Source organism: Podarcis liolepis (assembly GCF_965112155.1).
Source record: "Podarcis liolepis genome assembly, chromosome: 8".
Lineage (NCBI taxonomy): Eukaryota > Metazoa > Chordata > Lepidosauria > Squamata > Lacertidae > Podarcis > Podarcis liolepis.
Window position 1 is genome coordinate 81173506 of NC_139560.1, and position 21616 is coordinate 81195121.

General features: G+C 42.3%; 1 protein-coding gene across 7 annotated transcripts in view; it reads left to right on the forward strand.

Moving 5' to 3' along the window:
- TRIO (trio Rho guanine nucleotide exchange factor) overlaps positions 1–21616 on the forward strand; it is a 268574-nt gene that overhangs the window by 217675 nt on the left and 29283 nt on the right. For 6 of the 7 annotated variants that reach the window (XR_014529571.1, XM_083518908.1, XM_083518911.1 and 3 more), the window contains exons 35-43: positions 2933–3225; positions 4838–5008; positions 11335–11430; positions 12686–12834; positions 13434–13500; positions 16307–16410; positions 18355–18424; positions 19705–19794; positions 21084–21176. Coding sequence is in view for 6 of the 7 variants with exons in the window: in XM_083518908.1 (XP_083375034.1) it covers positions 2933–3225; positions 4838–5008; positions 11335–11430; positions 12686–12834; positions 13434–13500; positions 16307–16410; positions 18355–18424; positions 19705–19794; positions 21084–21176 (1133 nt within the window). In the remaining variant the exon portion in view is untranslated. Of the gene's footprint in view, positions 1–2932; positions 3226–4837; positions 5009–10221; positions 11303–11334; positions 11431–12685; positions 12835–13433; positions 13501–16306; positions 16411–18354; positions 18425–19704; positions 19795–21083; positions 21177–21616 lie in introns of those variants that run through there. The other variant, XM_083518913.1, reaches the window with a different exon arrangement.

A 21616-nucleotide genomic window follows, 5' to 3' on the forward strand; every position in this document is an offset into this window, starting at 1 on the left:
AAGCAGGTATTTCATCTCTGGACACCAAATTGTCTCTCCCAGTATTGATCCTAAGTGGACATACAGTCGAGCATAATTGTGTAGTAGCAAGCGTCAGCTCTACCCTATATGAAGCGCACATTTCAGTTAAAGAAAGGGGCACTTGGATGTGTGTTTTGTTTGGCAGAGGAAAATTAAATATATCTGTTTCATGGGAGGAAATGGGTTTTTCGTTGCCTCTGGCCACGTCTTAAATATTATTAAGTTGTCTGGAGCTCAACAGGAAAATCTGAGGCAGATGCCTTTCTTTCACCAAACAACAGGGCATGATTAAGGGGATTTTACACACATACAGTGAGCCTGCAACTTTAGTGCATTTAACTTGTACGCATCCACATTTACGCGCATGGCAAAAAACTAGAAAGGGTGTAGGATTCCCGGAAAAATGACTTTGGCAATCCCACCCACCATTGAACCCAATCGGTTTTGACTATATGTGATTTTGGCTTTAGGAGCGATTCCTTGAACGTTACCCACATAAATTGTCATACAGATAAACAAGGTCTGATTCCTTGACTTTGGGTTTAGAATGAGTACTTGGCTGTAAAATTTTGATTTCCATCTATTCTGCTTTCTCTTCAGTTCCTTTGTTTTGTTGTATTAAATGGACTTTGCCTGAACTCCGACCTCCATTAGCAGAGGTACATATGGAGCTGTACTTCGAGCTTGTGGAGAATGTAGTAAATTATCCCTTGGAGGGTTTGTGGCTAGTCTAAACAAAAGTGCACACTTGAGATATTTGATAAAAGCGAGTCCCAAAGGCTCATCTGGTGTCTGTATTTATGATTAGTTTTATGAACTTGGACAATACCCTTGACTAGCCTTGGAGAAATGTGAGTTACATTCATAGACTTAACAAGTGGGATAAATATTTATCATCTTGTTAATGGAAGATCTGGGGGACTAGTGGGTGGACATCTTCTTAAAAATTCACAGGACATTAAAATGGATGCAAACGCAGTAACTAATCGGTTTCTTAGCAAGTTTTATATAATAACTGAGGGGCATTTTTTTACAATATAATGTAACACCACTATCCACACACCCACACATGCAAAAAAAAAAAAGAGATAATTCCCTCAAACGGTACCAGGGCTCTATGTGCTAAATTGCCCCCTGCTGACATCCCTTTGACATGTGAAGATGTCTTAGTCCAGGCCTTTAGGCAGAGATGAGGTTTGGCCCTGAAGGGATATTACTGGTTTTTGTCCACTCACTGCTTTTTAGGCTGTTTTTGAGGTTTTATGTCTGTGTAATGTTCTATATGCTTTACTTCGGAGTTATTGTTCGTTTTTTGCTACGTGCACCACGACCTAGAATGGTGAGGGCAAAATTAATACGGCAATGAATAAAAACTCATAGAACGCGATATTGGCGCGCAATTCAGTTCCGTAGGAAAGGGAGCGTCCCTCCGCTCCTTGCAGCTTCTGCCCCTTATGAATGTGAAGATAAGGGCTGCATAGTTTATAATTTCAGAATAATTGTGAAAGGGCAAAATGAATTGTGTAAGATAAGTTATGCAGTTGCGCTCAGTTTGCCCAAGTTGTGTGAGTCCTGAGTACAGAATTTTAATTGTTGAGTTCAGAATACACAAAAGCAGCAGCAATTTTGTGCCCCATGTGGAAGTGACAGGTATAAAAAGCTAGGCTAGAACTTGTCTGCCTCATCTGGTAATCAGATCCAGGGAAGTTTTTGTGGTTTTGCGGGGCAGGGTTTAATAGAGAAGCATTCAGTCGCATGAGCCCCAACCAGCAGTCTAACATAATGCAACCCAGACCTGGGTTAACAACCTCAGTAACGAGGAGGCCTAAAATAAGGTAGTGTTTTATCCCTGTAAATTGTAATTCAGATACTAGGCATTTTGGAGGTTGGTTGCACATCTGTCCCAATCCATTGTACAGCATTATTTTCACCCCATGTAGAACACAGTGGTACCTCTGGTTACGAACTCAATTCGTTCCGGAGGTCCGTTCTTAACCTGAAACCGTTCTTAACCTGAGGTACCACTTTAGATAATGGGACCTGCTGCCGTGCCGCCGCCGCACAATTTCTGTTCTCATCCTGAGGTAAAGTTCTTAACCCGAGGTACTATTTCCAGGTTAGCGGAGTTTGTAACCCAAAGTGTTTGTAAGCTGAGGTACCACTGTACACTTAAGTTTACACACCAATATTCATTGAAAATCAGGCACGATTGTCGAATACTAAGGCAAAGCATATATAAACTACATTATGTGTCTGGGTAGCCTTGTTGAAACAAACAAAGAAGGGTTTTAGCAGGAATCTAAAAAGCATAGGGTGAGAGCCTGCCTAATGCTAGAATTAGAAAATAACTGTGCAAAAGGAAAAGGAGAAATATAGCTTGCATTTTTTGTGAGGCGGAGGGGAGAGAGACTTGGCTAATCAATATCAGCTACTAGTAATGCCAGTTTATATGCATGTGCTGTACAGCACGGTTGCTGGTTGTGCTTGGGTGGAGTTCATGTCACAATATTACTACCTCAGACTGGGTCGTTGTTGTACAGAGTCCCCACACTGACATTATATCTACCTGGGAGCCAGCAGTTCTGGCATGGAAACCCCTCCTGTAATCCAGCTGGCTCACATGGTTGCAGCAGGGAACCCTCCGTACAACAGCTGACATATCATAGTGCCTATAACTGAGTCTTGTGTCTGATCCATGCGTACGACAACAAATAGCAATATGGTGTTGCACAGTGACCAAGGTTGAGTTCACGCCAGTTTCCTTGCATTTGGATAAATTACAGAAAGCGGCTTCGACGTTGCAGTTGTTACCCGTGGCTCTCGCTGTTCCTCACATGAACTCAAGTCTACCCAACGGGCGTGGTTGCTGATAGATCTTCCACTGATCATTCCATTCCCTTCTCTTTTTCAGATTCCCTTTCCGTTTCCAGCAATGATGCCAGCCCTCCTGCGTCGGTGACATCACTCCAGCCCCATATGATTGGGGCACAGAGTTCCCCAGGTCCAAAGCGCCCGGGTAACACCCTGAGGAAATGGCTCACCAGCCCAGTGAGGCGACTTAGCAGTGGAAAGGCAGATGGGCATGTCAAGAAACTGGCCCACAAGCATAAGAAGAGAGGCGAAGTTCGCAAAAGCGCTGATACCGGCTCTCAGAAGGACTCCGATGACAGTGCTGCTACACCACAAGATGAAACTATTGAAGAGGTGTGTGTTTTCCAAGTTTTTCTTTGAATATTATATAGGCACACAAAGTTGAAATAGGAGTGTCGATTCAGGTATTATTATTTTTTTGGCCCTACCTATGGCATCCTGGTACTTTTTGTTTTGTTCTTGTACACACTGCCCACACTGGGAGAAGCACCACTGCCTGGGTCTGGTTCTGTTTTTTTTATGACCAGAGAGATACTTCCTTGTCTTCCGTTGCTGCCAGAATCCTTAACAAACAGTTTGTTTTCTAAGTCTTCCATGGCACTCTTCCATAAACAGCCGCATCTGGCTGTTTTCATTCCTCAAAATGTGTTGCCTCATTTCTCTTCGCTATGTTTCACTGCAAAGAGAGGGAATCTCACGGGACATCTTGACTATTCAGAAACATCTATGCTTTGTGATTGCCGTCCTGATCTATACTATGTGATACATTGCACTCTGATCCTGCAGAGTTAAATCAGACAGTTGTGAAAAAAATAACTGTTAACTAACATTAGCTAACAGTTTAAGTACCAGCAAGATATGATCTCTGATTGAGGTTTACTATACGTGTTTTAGCCCCTTCCCCCTTAGTAGTTTTAACATGGAAGCATGAGCCCAATTTTGCTATATTGAAAAGACATACTTGCATGTGTCTGTAGTGCACTTTCAGTACACAGACCTGACCATTCTGGCCCAATTCAGACATGCTGATCCCAGTTTGATGATCCAAGACCTGTGAAACTGGGGTCAAGGTTTGTGCTCAAACGCCCTCCTTGCCCCCTTCCCTCATGCTCCCAGCTTGAGCAAAGTTATCTGTTTCTTAAGCCCGGCTTCGGCTGGGGAGGGTGGGATATAAATTAAAAAAATTCTTATTATTATTAAAACACAGTGTCCCACGATTCCAAAAAAGGTACCTGTTTTAATGGCTTCCTATAAACCAGGCTGAGGTCAAGATTTCTAGGGAGCAGGTGTTTGCTCTAGTATGAAATAATCAAAATTTGTAAATACAGTGGGTTTGTTTTAAAGTGGAAGCTTAAATTCTCCAGGGAGGGGAAGGAGGAGGGTGTGAGCCCAAGATTCGGCATGGCTTCTTCCATAGCACATAAACCGTGGGTTATTTGCTTGTCTGAGCTAGGACATAGTCAAGCCCACTTGATTTTGAACCAACATAGGATTGTTGTTTTTTTAAGGACATCAAACGCCTCTTCACAATCCAAATTCAGTAACAGAGTGAACTTCCATTCTATTTTGTATGATGGGTTTCCAGTTAAAATTCTCATTTGTTATCAGTACTGCTGCCATTGCAGGTTTTACTGTCAATTGACATGTTTCTTAAAAGCACATTTTGGGGAGGCTTGTCTTCTTCCACCAGAAGGTTAAAATGAGCTGAACTCTCCCAAAGGATATATGAATAGCCATGGGGTCTATAGAGTGCTCTCGGATTTGATAATTTTCATGGCATATTAGAAAGGGAGATGAGACAGTGTGTAAGAGACTGGGCCATGTACCAGAAATGCTGGCCTTCAGACATTATAAGACTGCTGTCAGAAGATGAGGCTCTATGAAGTAATTTCCATATTCTGAAACATTATATAAATGCTAAGTACTGTTAACGTTACATTTGTAGAGAGGGCGTAATGAGGGTTTGAGCAGTGGCACACTCTCCAAATCATCCTCGTCAGGCATGCAGAGTTGTGGAGAGGAGGAAGGTGAAGAAGGGGCTGACGCTGTTCCACTTCCCCCTCCAATGGCAATCCAGCAACACAGTCTACTCCAGCCAGATTCGCAGGATGACAAGGTAAATAAATGAAAGGAGGGAGATCCCGTGGCAGAATGGTTCGACTGAAATGATTTGTGTTTGGTAATCAAAGCTGTTCGGCGTGCAGTGTGTCATGTCAAACCCGAACATTTTGCAGAGCAGTATGGGCTCCCTGTGAACAGACCAGGAAGAGAGTAGTAGGTGGTTCATATCCAGAAGCCTGTGTGGTGGTGGTGGTGGTAGTGGTAATAAAATCCCTGCGCCACAAAAGTTTGAAGTCTACACAGTTAAAAACAATAAAACAGCAAGCCAGACCCACAGCACAGCCTAGAGCAACCTCAGTCCTGTTTCCCAAAGGCCTCCCTGAAGAGGAACATTGTCATTGATCTTCTGAAGGTCTGGGGAAAGAGTTGGTTGGGTGTGCCTTCCTAGACCTTAAGAACATCATCCTGCCTAGCTGTTCTCATTCCTGCATCTCGCCCCTCCATCACTGTGGCATGCGGAAGTTCCTTCCATCTTTTTGGATTGTTTGTCTGCTTTTGACCTTCGTTCATCTCAAATTGGAAGGCTTTGTCAGCGCAAAGTTTTGCTAAGCAACCTGATTCTTCACATGTTGCATTTCACTCGACGTTCTGCTGCTTTCAGGCTTATCATTTGAATTTTTTAAAAAAACACCCACTCGGCATAATTTATGCCTTCTGACATAAACAAAAATTTATGATTCACACCTAACTTTTCGAAAATACAGATTTTGTTGTTGTGTATATAGTTTTCTCACGGACTTAGTTCTGCACCAAATACTTATTTTCCAAATGCACTTTTGAAAAACCAGTGACTTTGCTTTTTAATATTTTCCTCTTCCTTTTTTGAGGGGCGGGGTATTTTTTTATATGAGATCGTGGCTACGCTTTCTTGGCAACAAGCCACCATTTTGGGCAAAGCAGATGTTTTCAGCATTTGGGGGTTTCCTACCGCCCCCCTTCCACACTCTTGTGGCTTTCTTGAGGATCTTAATCATTGTTAAGGTAACCACATCCTGACTAGCAGTGGGAATTTCCTGCATGCTCAGTAAAATTGACTCCCACAGTGTATAAAAGCATGGTAGAACCCAAAGTGAAATGTTCCTAAAGATGGACAGGAAGACCCCAAATTCCTCCTGTCCTTAGAATAAGTTTGATTCTTTTGCACATTAAACATTTGAGCCCCTACCCAGATGCTATCACAGGGCTCCAGCCAACAGAAGGAGCCCTACCTGGGTCAGAGCTTTCTCCATTCAGTGAGTTGAGGAATGCCATGTCACAGAAGCTGCTAAGAACTTCCATAGCATTGGAGGCCCTGCTGCTTTTGGCTGAGATGCTAGCTCTCGTACTAAATGTAAAGCACCTAAAATCATTTTGTCACCCTTGGAAAGGATTTTGCTTCTGTTTCTCATCTCTGTGCATGGGAAAGTCTGGAACAGACCTTTAAGGTTCATGTGCTTCCATCTAGACCCTTGCTCTCCTCACCATTTGTATTGTCTGGTGGTTTTAAAATAGGAAGTGTTGGAAGAGATCTGGAATACAGTGGTACCTCGGTTTTCTAACATAATCCGTTCCGGAAGACCGTTTAACTTATGAAATGTTCGAAAACTGAAGAATTTACTTCTGGAAGCATTTACTTACGGAAAACTCAATACGTTCAACTTCCAAAAAGTGTTCGAAAACCAAAGCAGTTACTTCTGGGTTTTCGGCGTTCAAAAACTGAAACGTTTGACTTCTGAGACGTTCGAAAACCGAGATACCACTGTATTAGAAACACAGGAACTTCTGTCTTTTTGGAGCCATGTTCTGCATGCTGTGAGAGGACTGGGGAAGAATATGCATGAGCCAGAGACATTGTCTCAGTCTCGCCATACATAGCAGCGTGAAGAGGGAAGCAGCACCTAAACAGTCCTAAAGGTCTGAAAAGTAATTTGACAAACCATTAAAAGTTAATTTCCACCCATTCCTCCACACTTCTCCATTCTGGAGTCCCGTGTGTCGTATAAACTTGACAGTGCTAGAGGGTGCAAGTATCAACTACTTTTTAAAGGGATTTTTTTTTCTCACAGGACTTCTCTGTGCACCAGTACAAATGCCAGAATATAAAACCCACCATCGGTTGCATGCTTGTGTTTTGCTACGGGGCAAATAGGGCTTCCGCCTTGGCCCAGTCATTGCTCACACATTCTCTTAGAATATGGTGAGAAAAATACATGCATGATGCTTGATGGACACCATGTGAGCTTTGTGATTGGCTATCCATGTCACAGAATCGCAGAAAAAAGCAGCACGGGGTTTGGAAGTGCATCTCAAAACTTCCTTTACTTTTTTTTTTAAACTCATCTGCTTTCCTAGTTGGGTAGACACTACTTAGATCTGATTGACATACGTATAAGGCATTAAGAGTTCTAATCGCTGTTTATTGTGCCAAATGGCTTTTCCATTGTTAAAACACTTGCCCAGGCCTTTTTATGGTGCAGGAGTGGCCCAAACCTGCATGCACACTCATATTTACACACACAGTTATATCACAGGGTGCTCCAAACTGACACCCACACTCATGCTGACTCATAATCGTACGTGTGGTTTGTTCCCACTCAGCAGAAGTCTCGCATACCGGGTGTTGGTGTGATTGGGTGTTGATGTGAAGCACCCGGTTCATAGCTGACATCATTGCACAGAGGAGGGCTGAGGGAATCACTCCTCCTTCGTCTAAAATTCTGGGCAACCGTCTGAACTGAGGCTAGAATCTAATGTGGGCTTTATCATTAACCCTTCGATCGCCAACACTGATACTGTTTTGTGACTCTTGATACCCCACTCCTAAACACACTTGCGCCCGTCTTTTAACCTGAAATGCCATCTTTCATAGGCCTGCTAAACAGTTGTCTGGGCTTGTTCTCTGTCTCACTGGAGCCAGGAACACAGAAAGTTCATTGAAAAGTAGCTTAGGGTAAGAGGCCTGCCTCTGCGCAATTTATTCACTGCCCCTAGTTACCCTCACAACCAAGAACTCTCGTTGTGCCATAAACCCACCTTGTGCTATGTCCCTAGCGAAATCGTCAGAGACACAAATGAATCACATCCCGTTCCCACCCCCCATTCCCCCCCCGTAGTGATTTAAAGGGAACTTGTGTAATTTCATCCTGATTGGATTTTAAACACACACACCCCCAAAATGTGGCAAGCTCTAGTTGACGTATTCAAGCAACTAGGTTTGGCTGAGTTTTCCTCTCCCTGGGCTCAGTAATTACACCTGAAATCTTTTATTATGTACAAAAAAGCTTTTGCATTATAAATATTTTGCTCTGTTCCATTTGGAAAAAATAATACTAAATATGGGAAACCTAGTAAAAGGTGATTACAGAGAATCTTTCTCTTTCTCTCCATGTTCAATAGGTTGACCATAAAGCATTTCCCCTATTTCCTTAATATTTTTCACCCTGACAGGGTGAAACAAAAACAAAAACAAGCGGGTCTGGCAGTCACATATTTCCTTATTGCAACTTTATTGCAAGGTCTGAGATAATAGTATAACTGTGGTAACCTGTCCAGTTCTCAGGTTCTTATCTTCTAGTTTCTTACAATGTTTAGGAATTCAACATAACTTGCCGTTCGGACTAAAGCAACCAAGAATGCCTCTACCACAAGGATTATTTATAATTCCCACAATCTCTGGATCAGTTCTCACAACTAGGCCTAGAGTCAAGGTTTTCCTCTTCAGATTCCAGTCAGGCAACAGGCGAAATTAACAATTATCTCAGCTCCACCTCCAGTATGTGACAGCGTTCAAGTTGCTTGAGCGTCTTCTTCTCCTACTTTAGTAATGTAACATCCCTTAGTTTGAACTCCATAGGGCCATGGTTTCAAGCTGTGTTCCAGGGAATTCTGGGATTCCTTGGAAACGTCATGTAGGCATTTCTCAAATAGAAGATCAGTAATGGCGAACAAGCTCTCTGGAAAAGGGCTTCTTTGCAAGTACAGTACTGATCTTCCCCTGTAATGCATGCGTAGCTACATGGCAGTTTTGGTCATGTTCTGAGGAAGTCAAATCTCCGTTCTCATGCGGCTATGGTGAGGCCCACAGGCTTCACCAGTGTATCTTATGCACTGCCTTGTATACTCAGGAACATTTCCCAGAATTCTCTACAACTTGTGAGGGTGCCTTGGCAGCCAAGCTGATGTGGGGGGAAATCCCTGAAGGAAATAAACAACAACAACATAGTGATATATAGCAAATTTCATCCGGGCAGGAATGGGCATACTCCAGTCTCAAGCTGTAGTGGGCTGCAAGGCATATGTGCCAAAGAAGTGCATGTTTTGTTGTAATATGTAGCCATTAAAAAGACAGTTCACAAGTAAGTATGCACCTCCCGTTTTATGATGGTATTCCTGTGGGAATTAATTCTTCTCCAGTGTTTTGGTGCTACACAACCAAGCTGTTAATTGCTTTTTTTAAAAAAAGAAGGTATCTCCTGATTTGTATTTCAAGTCAGTCATTGTGAAAGAATTGCCATTCTGATACACATCCAAGGTTTACCCAAAATAAAAAAAATTCCTTCCAGTAGCACCTTAAAGACCAACTAAGTTAGTTCTTGGTATGAGCTTTCGTGTGCATGCACACTTCTTCAGATACCTTGATGGACTTCCATTTCATGCGGCTCAATGTGGTGCCTTCCATGGTTCCAGTAGTAGATAGGTAGCCGTGTTGGTCTGCCATAGTCAAAATAAAAAAAATTCCTTCCTTCTTCAGATATCTGAAGAAGTGTGCATGCACACGAAAGCTCATACCAAGAACTAACTTAGTTGGTCTTTAAGGTGCTACTGGAAGGATTTTTTTTTATTTTGACTATGGCAGACCAACAAGGTTTACCCAGTTACAATGAGCAGAAAGGAAGGAGACAACAACAACAATGGCTACCTCTATTTCCCTGTCCCTTTAAACTTGCTCAGGTGACATCTCTGTCCAGCTGCTAGCACTATCAGGCCACCTTAATTCGGTGTCACTAAATAACAACCACTTCCATCACAGGATCTCAAAGATTCTTCAGTTTTCCATTTGGCGGTGCCATACATCATCATGAGTTGTGCTTAAATTGTAGCTTCTGAGTTTTCTTCTTGTTTTGGAAAGACTTGCTAAGATAGCTGCTATATTACTGTATAACTAATCTTTGTTTTTGTTTTTGTTTTCCTTTGTTTCTTTTCTTTCTTTTCTTTTTACTCTTCCTGTAGCATTATGTTGATTTATGTTCTGTCTCTGCTTTGGCTCAGTTTCCCTACCTCTCCATTTAGAGTTTCTTGTGTGTTCTCGCATTTGCCCCGCTCCCAATGTCCCCTGTCTCATCGAAGCTAACTCTACAGCACATGAAACTTGCACATTATTATTTCTATTCTTTAAATTATGGGAGCTAATCTTTCTGCTCCCATAGATGAGGTTGAACAGAGTTCCGTGTTCTGAAGCATTGTACCTGTTGGTTTAACTTGTCCGTCCAGTGGTGAAGAACAACGTAACCTGTGTTTGCATGCTGTACATCCCTGCTGGTCCTTGTAATATGAAGTGAGGTTCATATTATTATGCCTTGTGTGCTTCCAGTTACTTAATGGTACATGTAATCTGCAAACAGGCTTGCATGTTTGCTAATTACTGAAAGCCAAATTCAGTGGCCACCAACCCTCCCAATATCCTTTTGCTGTCAACACCTTTTATCCTCAGTTGCAGCCATAAATTGGCATCTTGTAGCTTTTGAGGACAGAGATCTTCTAGACTCTGCACTTACCTTTGGGGGAGATGGATGGCACAAGGAATGGTGAGCAAAATGACCCTGCTCCCTTTTAGAATCATCAATTAGCTCCTTGTTTAGTAGTCTTAGCCTACTCTCCAGTTGATTTATTGTTTCATTCATTCGTTGCAGTTCTTTTCCCTGTGGCTTTATAATGTGAGTTGAATTGGGAGGGGTGGGAAAGGATCCTTAGATAATTCGGTACATCCGGCATTGGCTTTGCGTAGTTGCTTTGATAGGTTCTACAGAAAGAAAAAAATCAAGGGTTTCCAAAAAACATTCCCAGTCATCCAGCTGCAAATGGAGCATTATGAGATCCTATCCAGGTATTATAAAAGCATTAAATGGACACAGGTAGATTAATGTTTGTCAATACCAGAGTTTATTTAAAACTTCCTTTGGTGCTTGTGTCAAATAGAGGTTTCTTTTAAAAAAAAAAGTAGTAGTGGAAAGAGAGGCATTTTGTTCATTAGCAAGATGCCTCGGGGACAAATATTGATAGTGTGTATAGCCTCAAATTGATATTGGGGATGCCTCTTCTCCTGCTTTTCACCCCATTGTGCAGACGTCTTCCCGGTTATTGGTACGTCCTACCAGCTCAGAGACTCCCAGCGCAGCCGAACTGGTCAGTGCAATAGAGGAGCTTGTGAAGAGTAAAATGGTGAGTCTGGTTTGTTTGATGGCATGTTTTCCTTCCTTTTGGGGGGAACCCTAGAGGCCCTCAATACGTTGTTGGACCACAACTCTCATCATCCCCAACCATATTAGCTGGGCCTGATGAGAGCGTGATTCCCACAATATGCAGAAGGCTATGGATTCCTCAGCTGAGGTCCAGCTCCGAGGGCCTTCTGGCTGTTCCCTCACTGTGAGAAGAGAAGTTACAGGGAACTAGGCAGAGGGCCTTCTTGGTAGTGGCACCCGCCCTGTGGACTGCCCTCCCGTCAGATGTCAAGGAAATAAACAACTATCTGACTTTTAGAAGACATCTGAAGGCAGCCCTGTTTAGGGAAGTTTTTAATGTCTGATGTTTTATTGTATTTTAAATATTTTGTTGGAAGCCGGCCAGAGTGGCTGGGGAAACCCAGCCAGATGGGCGAGGTAAAAATTTATTTTTATTTTTATTATTATTATTACCCCTGTTTAGAGCAGGGTGGAATCCTGTCAAAACATGTGGCTCTAAGAGCCATACTGGGGAATCAGACCAGAAGTCTCCCCTGTTGTTTTGTGTCCAAGTATCTGGTATTCAGTGGTACACTACTTCTGAACATGAAGATTCATTTAGCTCTGAGAGCCAGTCCAGATTACAGTCACCTAAGCTAGCAGCTGTCGCCACTTATCATGGTAGTAAACTTCACAAGATAAGGAACTTGTTTCATTTATCCAGGCTTCAGCTTTGATTGCTGGTATCAGGGCCCTTCCTGGAACCCTGGACTTAGGCACAGTTAGCCTGTGTTGGTGTGGACCTGAAAGGAAACTGCTTGCTGGGTGCAGCAAGGAGGGCTGCAGGAGGACCTCTGGTGCCTGCAAATGGCCACACACATTGCAGCACACCTTGCCACTGTTTAATTGCACCAGGGAAGGAGAGAGTTGTGAATACCCGTACACAGTTGACAAAGGTGTTAGAATAATAAATGATCAACATGTTCTTAAAATAGATAAAAGTACAGCATGTAAACGGCGTTTCCGTGTGCTGCGCTGGTGCTGGCTCGCCAGAGCAGTTTCGTCACGCTGGCCACGTGACCCGGAAGTGTCTGCGGACAGCGCTGGCCCCCGGCCTCTTAAGTGAGATGGGCGCACAACCCTAGAGTCGGACACGACTGGCCCGTACAGCCAGCATTTTTTACAGCATGTGTATGTGAAATAGATTGTGCTGATGGTGTTGTCCCAATCTCACTTGTTTATCGTTTTCCTCTTAGGCTCTGGAGGATCGTCCAAGCTCGCTGATGGTGGACCAGGGAGACAGCAGCAGCCCATCATTCAATCCATCAGACAACTCACTTCTCTCCTCCTCTTCGCCCATAGATGAGATGGAAGAGCGGAAGTCCAGCTCTTTAAAAAGGCGACAGTAAGACTAGCCCACCAATCCCTTTCCCTTATATGCTTAAGAAGAGCATCTGTCCTTTGCCTTCTGTGTTGTAAAATCTGTGTTATTGTAGATGTTAGTTTCTACCTCTTTTGTTCAGCGAGTTACGACTTTGATCATTTCAACTGTTGGAGGATTTTGCCAGAAAGCCAGCTAAATTGCAATAATTTCCCCTATCTAGCACATTAGCCCCCAGTCTTGTGCTTGTAATGCTTTTAAAAACTTAGCAGGAAAGTTGAGAGTCTCAGAAACATAAAATGTTTACTTTGGGGGGTTCTTCAGTTCTCACAAATGGTAGCTGCAACAACCAGTAAGGCCTTTAACAGTGCCACTTTTTGGAATATTGATTATATTAAATCCACTTGGCATGTACACTTCAAATTTCAGTATGAGGAACATTAGTACTTTTTAACTATTCTTGAAATAGATAGATATGTTTTTTAAAAAAAATCTCATGTTGCTTAGTCACACCATCTTTTACCACAGTATTCCCTACTGTTGTCACATTATTTGCATGCATAGAAATTGTTCATATCGCAAAACGCCACCCTTAACTATTCTCACTTTTCGTAACTTTGCAGCTATGTTCTACAGGAATTAGTGGAGACGGAGAGAGATTATGTGAGAGATCTTGGTTACGTAGTAGAGGTATGTCTTTTTAAAATCAGTGTGCTGCTTACAGTCCGATCAGAAACACAAACTTCAGAAGGGTAAAGAGGAAAGCGCCATTCCTCTCCACCGAACACCTTTGGAGGATGCTATCAGCAATGCTTGGAGAAATCTACTTTGTCACCTGTTATATTAGTCCCTTTTTAGCTAGTTATGAACTAGGTTAAGATTTGTAATTACTAGACAACAGTTTCCAGTGTTATGGATGAGCTAGCAATAATTCCCTATGTAAAATATCTTTGAGAAGGCGCTTTTTACAAGCTGCCAACTTAACTGCATATGGACAGCTGAAAATGTAAATTCTGAATCCTGGCTGTAATTAGTTTCCATTCCAGCACGAGATCAGGACCGCCTGCTGTTTCTTGGCTCTTCTGTAAAATAAGCTGTTGAATCTTTAAGGCTGGCTTGGTAATATATTTGCAGTGAAGGGGCCTGTTCAGCCCTTGTGCAGGAATGTAGGCAATGGAATGGCTGGCAGTATTTCAGTTTTAGAACGGACAGCTGGAACACCTTTTAATAAACAGGCCTCTTAATAGATTTAGGAACAACTTCTGAACGTGGCAGCAAATTAAACAAGTACAATAGGTGTACTTTAAAAATGGATTCAATTAGATTGCTTTGAGTTGCTGCTTCTGTTGTCCTGAATTTATGATCTGGAAAGAATCAGAAGTGTGGGATCACAGGGCTCTCTAGGCTGAGTTACAAATTGTATTGAGTACCCCAGCTTCTGTGTTCCAAATTGCGTTCATTCGTGCAACCTAATTGAGCAGATTGTTGCCCACACCAGGGCTGCTCTACATATAGGGCTTCTTCGGGCTCTTAATAGCAGAGTAGACAATTTGTATGCTTGCATTCCTTGCACTAGCAGATCTGCTTGCTCCCGCAAAGGTTTGTTTCAGGCTATTAAATCCCCCTACGCAATAATATACATGGGTCCATGACCAAACAGAAAGCAGTTTGTATAAACTGGATGGTACGTGTAGTGAATCGTTAGCTGTTGCTGGAACGTGTGCAAATACACTCGTGGAAGTAGCTGTTGGTTCTGCGCGTATATTATTCTAGTTCACAACTACCGTATTTTTCCATGTATAACATGCCCCTGTGTATAAGATGCCCCCTATTTTGGGGGACTCCAATTTAAGAAAATGGGGGGAGATGGCCTGAAGTTGTTGAGCTTTTTTGAGTGCCCAGGAGATTTCCTGCTTTTGGGGGGGGGAAGGGAGTGCCCAGGGTTGTTAGACTTCTTTTTGCTGAAAATCACTCACTCCAAAACCACTTGCCACAGCCACCAATCACACACACAGTCACCGCTGACAAGCGGCTGCAAACAATCGCCCATCTCCCATCTGCACTATCCGTGTATAAGACAACCCCTGATTTTGAACATCATTTTATAGTAAAAAAAATCCTGGTCTTATACATGGAAATGTACGGTCATTTGTGGAAGACTTCAATATTGTTGGCTAGTCCAAAGTAACTGTGAAAGCTCTATACCAGGGAGCTACATTGGGAATGTAGTTAGTTTCCATTTACTGAAAATAATACTTTCACAGATTTTGGAACGCAGAGATTTTGGAATGCAGAAATAAAGAGAATAATAAAATCTAGCATACGGAAGGGCACTTTAACTAAATTATATAATTTGGTATTTGAATGATTGGTGTGAATAATTGCATTATAAATTGGTATTGTTATAATGAGGCCAATAATAATTGGACTGTAATTAAAAACTAATAAAAATATATATATAAAAAGAAAATAATACTTGCACACATATCACACAAACTGGCCCCCAGTAACGCACAATGAGTCTCCATAAGTCTGGATCCAGCATGAATTTACTGTCAAGATTAGATATTTTCCTTTTGCCTTTCTGAGCTGCTTTTCCCACAGACTTGGTCCAATGAGTTGATGTGTCAAGCCAGATAAGGAGCAATGTAACATTATACATAAAGCACGCAAACTGATAATATGAAAAAGAGTAAATCAGGATTTGTTACGAGTTTCAGTACTTACGTGACCACAATGTGGAAGCATGTTGGAAAAGTATTTTCAACTAAGCGGTTGCAAAAATGTTTGGCTTCCAATTGGGCCTCTTGTGTTTTTTTGTGATCTAAATAAGGGCATGGCTTATGGCAGGTGTGGGCAGAAGACCACTGACCAACCCTGATGGTTGTTGATCCTATCCTGCGAGGCATTTCTTAAACAAGAGTTCATACTCAGAATCAATGAATGCATATTAGTTATGCCATTAGCACTTCATCCTAAATACAGTGGTACCTCGTGTTACGTACTTACTCCGTTCTGGAGGTCCGTTTGTAACAGGAAATCGCTCGTAACATGAGGCACGCTTTCTCTAACGGCACCTCCTGCTGCTGCCGTGCCACCGGAGCACGACTTCTGCTTGCATCCCGGGGCAAAGTTCGCAACAAGGGGCATCTACTTCCGGGTTCGCGGAGTGTGTGACCCACAGCATTCATAAGAGGGATGGTACATAACACGGTACCACTATATGTACTTTCAGCCACCCCGATAGATAGATAGATAGATAGATCGATAGATAGATCGATAGATAGATCAATAGATAGATAGATAGATAGATAGATAGATAGATTAGATTTATAGATAGATATTATTAAAAACACATCAGCCGGCAGGGGGATTTTGGGGGATGGGGGAAGAATGATAGAGGGCCCAAGATGATACTCAGCAGTTTGCAATGTTAAAAGTAATAAAAAGGTGAACAGCGGCGCTCATGTCCATTTTTCTTACTAACTTATTCCAGGGTTACATGGCACTCATGAAAGAAGATGGTGTTCCGGACGACATGAAAGGGAAAGACAAAATTGTGTTTGGCAACATTCATCAAATATATGACTGGCACAGAGAGTATGTATGTTTTTGTTCATAACTGGGTTTCTTTCTGGTTCTCATCTCGCATAACCAGCTGAAGAAGTGGACAAAAACCACCCTAAGCAGCATTAAAATATTATACTGGAAAAATTCAGGCGAGCACGTTGTAAAGATTGACATAGAACCATAGAATTGTAGAGTTGGAAGGGTCCCTGAGGGTCACCTAGCCCAACCCCCTGCAGTGCAGGAATCTCAACTAGATGATATATGACAGGTGGCCATCCAACCTCTGCTTAAATATCCCCAGCGAAGGAGAGTCCACCACCTTTCATGGGAATTGGTTCCATTGTCAAACAGCTTGTACTGTCAAGAAACGTCTTCCTGATGTTTCGTTGGACTCTCCTTTCTTGTAACTTGCATCCATTGGTTCGGGTCTTATCCTCTGGAGCAGGAGAAGACATGCTCGCTCCATCTTTCATGTGACAGCCCTTCAGAGACCCTTTGCCAAGTGTCAGGCAGGGAGCTACTGGCTAAGGGGGTCTTTTCTCTGGAGGCACACAAATTATGTATTTTTTCAACCAGGCATCCACCATTAGGTGCCAGGCAAAGGTTGCCCTGCTCTCTTGTGCTTTTTGTAATGAACAGATACTGTTGGAAGGCCATTCCTGGATATGCATCTGGTGCCCAGTTTATTTCAGTAGAAAGAAATTACTTTAGCTTTACCACTTGGGGGCAGTTTCCAATTGACAATATGCCACAGCTGGAACTGTAAGCCAATTATTTCCAGCACTAAGGTGGTTTAGCTGTGCCTTGTTTCAGATGGAAGTCTGACATCTATATTACAGTTTTATTCTTAACATTTGGACGTGTCTGCTACCTAAGGATGGAGCCTTTGGAGTCTTATTAGTCCTGGTTGTTCTAGTAACAGGGATGCCCTTGATTTAAAGTAACTTTGTGGCTCGAGAATGTGGTCTCAGCTGAAAGTTCCAGATCCCTTCATTTCACAATTGTGCACAGTCTGCCATAAGATGAGATCTTAGATTTTGGTTCTGTTCTATCTGAGCAGCAATTGCTCCTAGTGTCTGGGAGTCTTATATTTGGAAAGTCTACAGACAAGAATATCTGTCTGGTGGACTATTTGGACTATTGCAAGACATTTCTGAATGGATTCATTTATCTCTGCAGAATCTGTGGATGGAAGGCCTACATTGCAAACATTGTTAGGGCCCCGCAAATGGCCTTCTGAGTGTTCTATCCCTTTAGTATCTCTACGAACGAGTGGTGGCAACTACATAATTGACAGACCTTGGATTTGAGCCAGTTCCTCAACTGCTAGTGCAGGTTCATGTAACATGATTCATCTACACTGGAATTTCCCTTATCCCTAGATAAAGATAATTTTGCAATTTGCTTTTGCTCAAGTTTGGAAGTAACATGAGTGCATTGACATGCAACTCTACACACCGTGTTCACTACTCAGCTATTTGCCATTGTGATGAAGAGGACATGGCATATGTGTTAGTTGAGCTCTGATTCAGAGGAATCCCAAGTTAGGGCAAAGCTTCCTTGCTGTTGCTTGTTAACTTTCATTTTGAAGAAACCCTACACTTTCCCCAGATGTTCTTCGCCTGGGCTCAGAATTGTCCCAGCCACACAGTCAAACCAAGTGGCTGTTTGAGGCAATTATAATTTTAAGGGAACTTACTCAGCAGTGTCCAAGCTGAGAGGGGCACCCTGGGATTTCTTGCAGCATTTAAGAGGTTGCCGGGCTGGACATAACACTGGGGCGATGTGATATGGCTGCTGGCAAATGACAAAAGTGTCTTCAGCCAATCCACTGATGCGTCTTCCACAAACCTTTCTATTTCCGAAAGTGGATGCCTCCCACAGAGGAAATGCAACCAAACTGTTGTCTGCTGTTGAATCAGTTGTCTGTTGCCACAATGAGGCTAATAATAAATATATTTTTGTACTGCTCAGTTTCTTTTTAGGAGAATTAGAGAAGTGCCTTGAGGATCCAGAAAAATTGGGATCACTTTTTGTTAAACATGTAAGTATCTTCCTCCTCTCCATTGCATATATAGAAGCCGCGTTGATCATAGATCTGGATATTCGACAACATACAAGCAGCCCTTATAGCTTCACCCATGTATTCTCCATTCTGTGCCTTTTAAAAAAAATGCATGAACTTACTTTGCTTTGCTTCTTTGCCTTCCAAAATGCTTAGTTAGAGTGGTAGGAATAGTAAACTTGGGGGAGATATAAAGAAATTATGCACAGAACAAATTCCAGCACTAACGCCTTCCGTTCTTTCTTAAATGTGTAGGCAGTGACAGAACGTGCAATCTGTTACACTCTCACTTAGTTTCCTGATTTTTCTACTTAGCCAGACTTTTGTGGCTTTCCATATGTACAACGAATCTGAAATATGCTCTTAAAGAACAGAGGTTATTTCTTCACTTCTTTATTTGGACCATGACACATTTCCTCATGGTGGGGGTGGGAGTCTCCTCCAGAAGATCAGCCACACTTCCTGAAAGATAGAGTTGTTCATTACTGTCATTTTAGCCCTGCAGAGCACACAGCCAGAGAGAAGTGTTGGACCTTGCTTTGACTCGAAAGTGTGCCCTAGAATGCCCACAACCTTAGAGTTCGCTCCAGAATTCTTTGCAATATAAGGAGGGTTCATGACTGGCTCTGACAGTTCCTTGGCAGTGGGAAACAGTCCCTGAGGGCACAAAGTTTTGGAGCAGCTGCTCTCATGCACAAGCCTGCATAACAAATGGATTTATTAATTTGGGGGCAGCAGGGAGGATATGCCTTGACAGTAACGTGTGTCATAATCCTCTGCCAAATGTCTCTGGGCACAAAGTGTAGACTTGAGGTGAACATAGATATGACCACCAGCAGGCTAATTGTGTAAAAGGTGCTCTCCTTCAGTTGCAGTTATCATTGTTGGCTGTGTTCGTGTACGGCAGTCATGGGGAACCTCTCAAGCTCCTGCTGTTGCTGAACTGCAATGGCCATCACCTCTGAGCATTGCCCATGCTTTCTTGGACTGATGGGAAGTGTCGTTCAGCAACATCTGAAGAGCCAGAAGTTCCCCACACCTAGTCTGTTGCACACTTGATTTATCCAAGCACTTGTGAGCATATGCAAGGAAGAGAGTAGGTGAGACAGTATGGAAAATGCAATATCTTATATGGACCATTATATTCCTGCAGAATATGGTAGCTTTTGTTCTAATGATCTGTGCTGTTCTGGTCCGTGCCGAGTATGCTTTACGTTTTCATGAAATACAACATCCTTGTTCTTTTACCTCTGCTCCAGGAGAGAAGATTGCACATGTACATAGTTTACTGCCAAAACAAACCAAAGTCTGAGCATATTGTCTCGGAATACATTGATACTTTTTTTGAGGTAAGTGCCAAAGGCAGGGGAGAAGGGGGTTGGCTGTCTCTTTCTGGACAGAAGAAATATACTCATAATCTTTTCCAAAAATTCTTGTTCTTTGCAGTCTCTGAGACATTATCTCTCTCAGGATCTGTGGCTGAGATCGAAATTAGTTTATTGTTACCAAATGAATAAACTCTCTCTCCACCCCCTCAACCCCCATTTAGCTCTAGGGTTTAATGACTCTGTACATCAAATTCCGCTTCAAGGTGAATTACAGCATGGAATCGTGTTTTTTTGTGATTTTACCATACAATGCTTGTGAGACATCAGGAAGCTGAGTGACATCGACTCGTTTAACTGGATCTTAAGATGTTGTCATAGCAACCTGAATTCAAATCACTAGCTGCTTTCACATACCAGGCCAAAGACATTGAAATGAGGGGAAAAGTTTAAACCATTTTTTCCCAAGCTTGGGTCTCTTGCTGTTTTTGGATGGTGCTCCCATTATCCCTAGCTAGCAGGACTAGTGGTCGGGGTGATGGGAATTGTAGTTCAAAAACAGCTGGAGACCTAAGTTTTGGAAAACACTGGTTTAAATGAAGAGTAATAGAGACTACTACTTATTCAGATGTGGCTAAATCTCTGTTTACGGTGTTGATTCTGTCAGCTTGAAGGTACAAGCAAGGATAGGTGTTGGTCCCTAGATATGTATGAACACATGATGCCTCTGTATTGACTGAGCATCAGGTGTTAATAGAAGACTACTTTTAGCCCAACAGACAATCCAAGGGAATAGTTTACTTATGCATCCTTCTTCTGCCAGCCAGTCAAAGCCTGGAAAATTAAGTAGGGCCAAAGTGAGTCTTTCTTGTTCCCAAGCTGGCCTGAGGTTGCTGCCACCATCATCTCCCTTTCCTATTAAAGTTTAAGCCCCCAGGTTATTAAAATGTAAGCCCCCCAGGTTTGGCATCCATAGATGGTCTGGCTGTGTGTAACTAAGAATAACTGTCGTCCTTTAACAGGAGGGATGATAGGCCCAGACAGGATAAAGGGGATGAGACTCAATAGATTTCTTTGGGATATGGATAGAATGAAGTCAGGGAAGACGTGAGCCCTACTGAAAAGCAAACTTCTGTTTTTTTAACAGTTCATTTTGCTAAGTAAATTAGAGAGTTAATCTAAGGGAAGCTGTTAGGAATCCTGAAGGGAAATCTGTATTACAGTAGATGTCAAAACTAGCCTCCTTGATGATACTGCCTCTCAAAAGAGAGAGTTACAGGATCTGCTCTGAACTTTTATTTTACTACTACTAGGACCTGAAGCAACGTTTGGGTCACCGACTTCAGCTCACCGACTTGCTGATAAAACCAGTGCAAAGAATTATGAAATACCAATTGCTACTAAAGGTAAGGCACTTTGAATGCTCTCGGTTGGGGTTTTTATTGCTGTATAGCATTTGGAACATTTTTTTTTAAAAAAAGATTGCTTTGCATCTTATAGATATAGGCAGATATTTCTCAGAAAGTACCCACAAATGTTCTTTGTTTTTGTTGGAACACTGTGTGTCTGCTAAGGTAGTTTACATAAGTATGCATCAGGAAATAGTAAATAACTAGTGTTAATTCTGATCTGAAAATGTTTCATTTCCTCTGTTTGCCAATTTCAGAGAAAGCAGAGCCCTTTGTGGGGATTTAGCTACTTGTGAATAAAAGAACATTTGTTTTGTTAGATTTCTTACCTCCCTTATAACATATGGTTACAACCATAAAATACACAACCTAAAGCACTTCCCCGTATAAAACAAAAACACAGTAAATATGCAAAACAATCTGAAGGACAGTTAGGA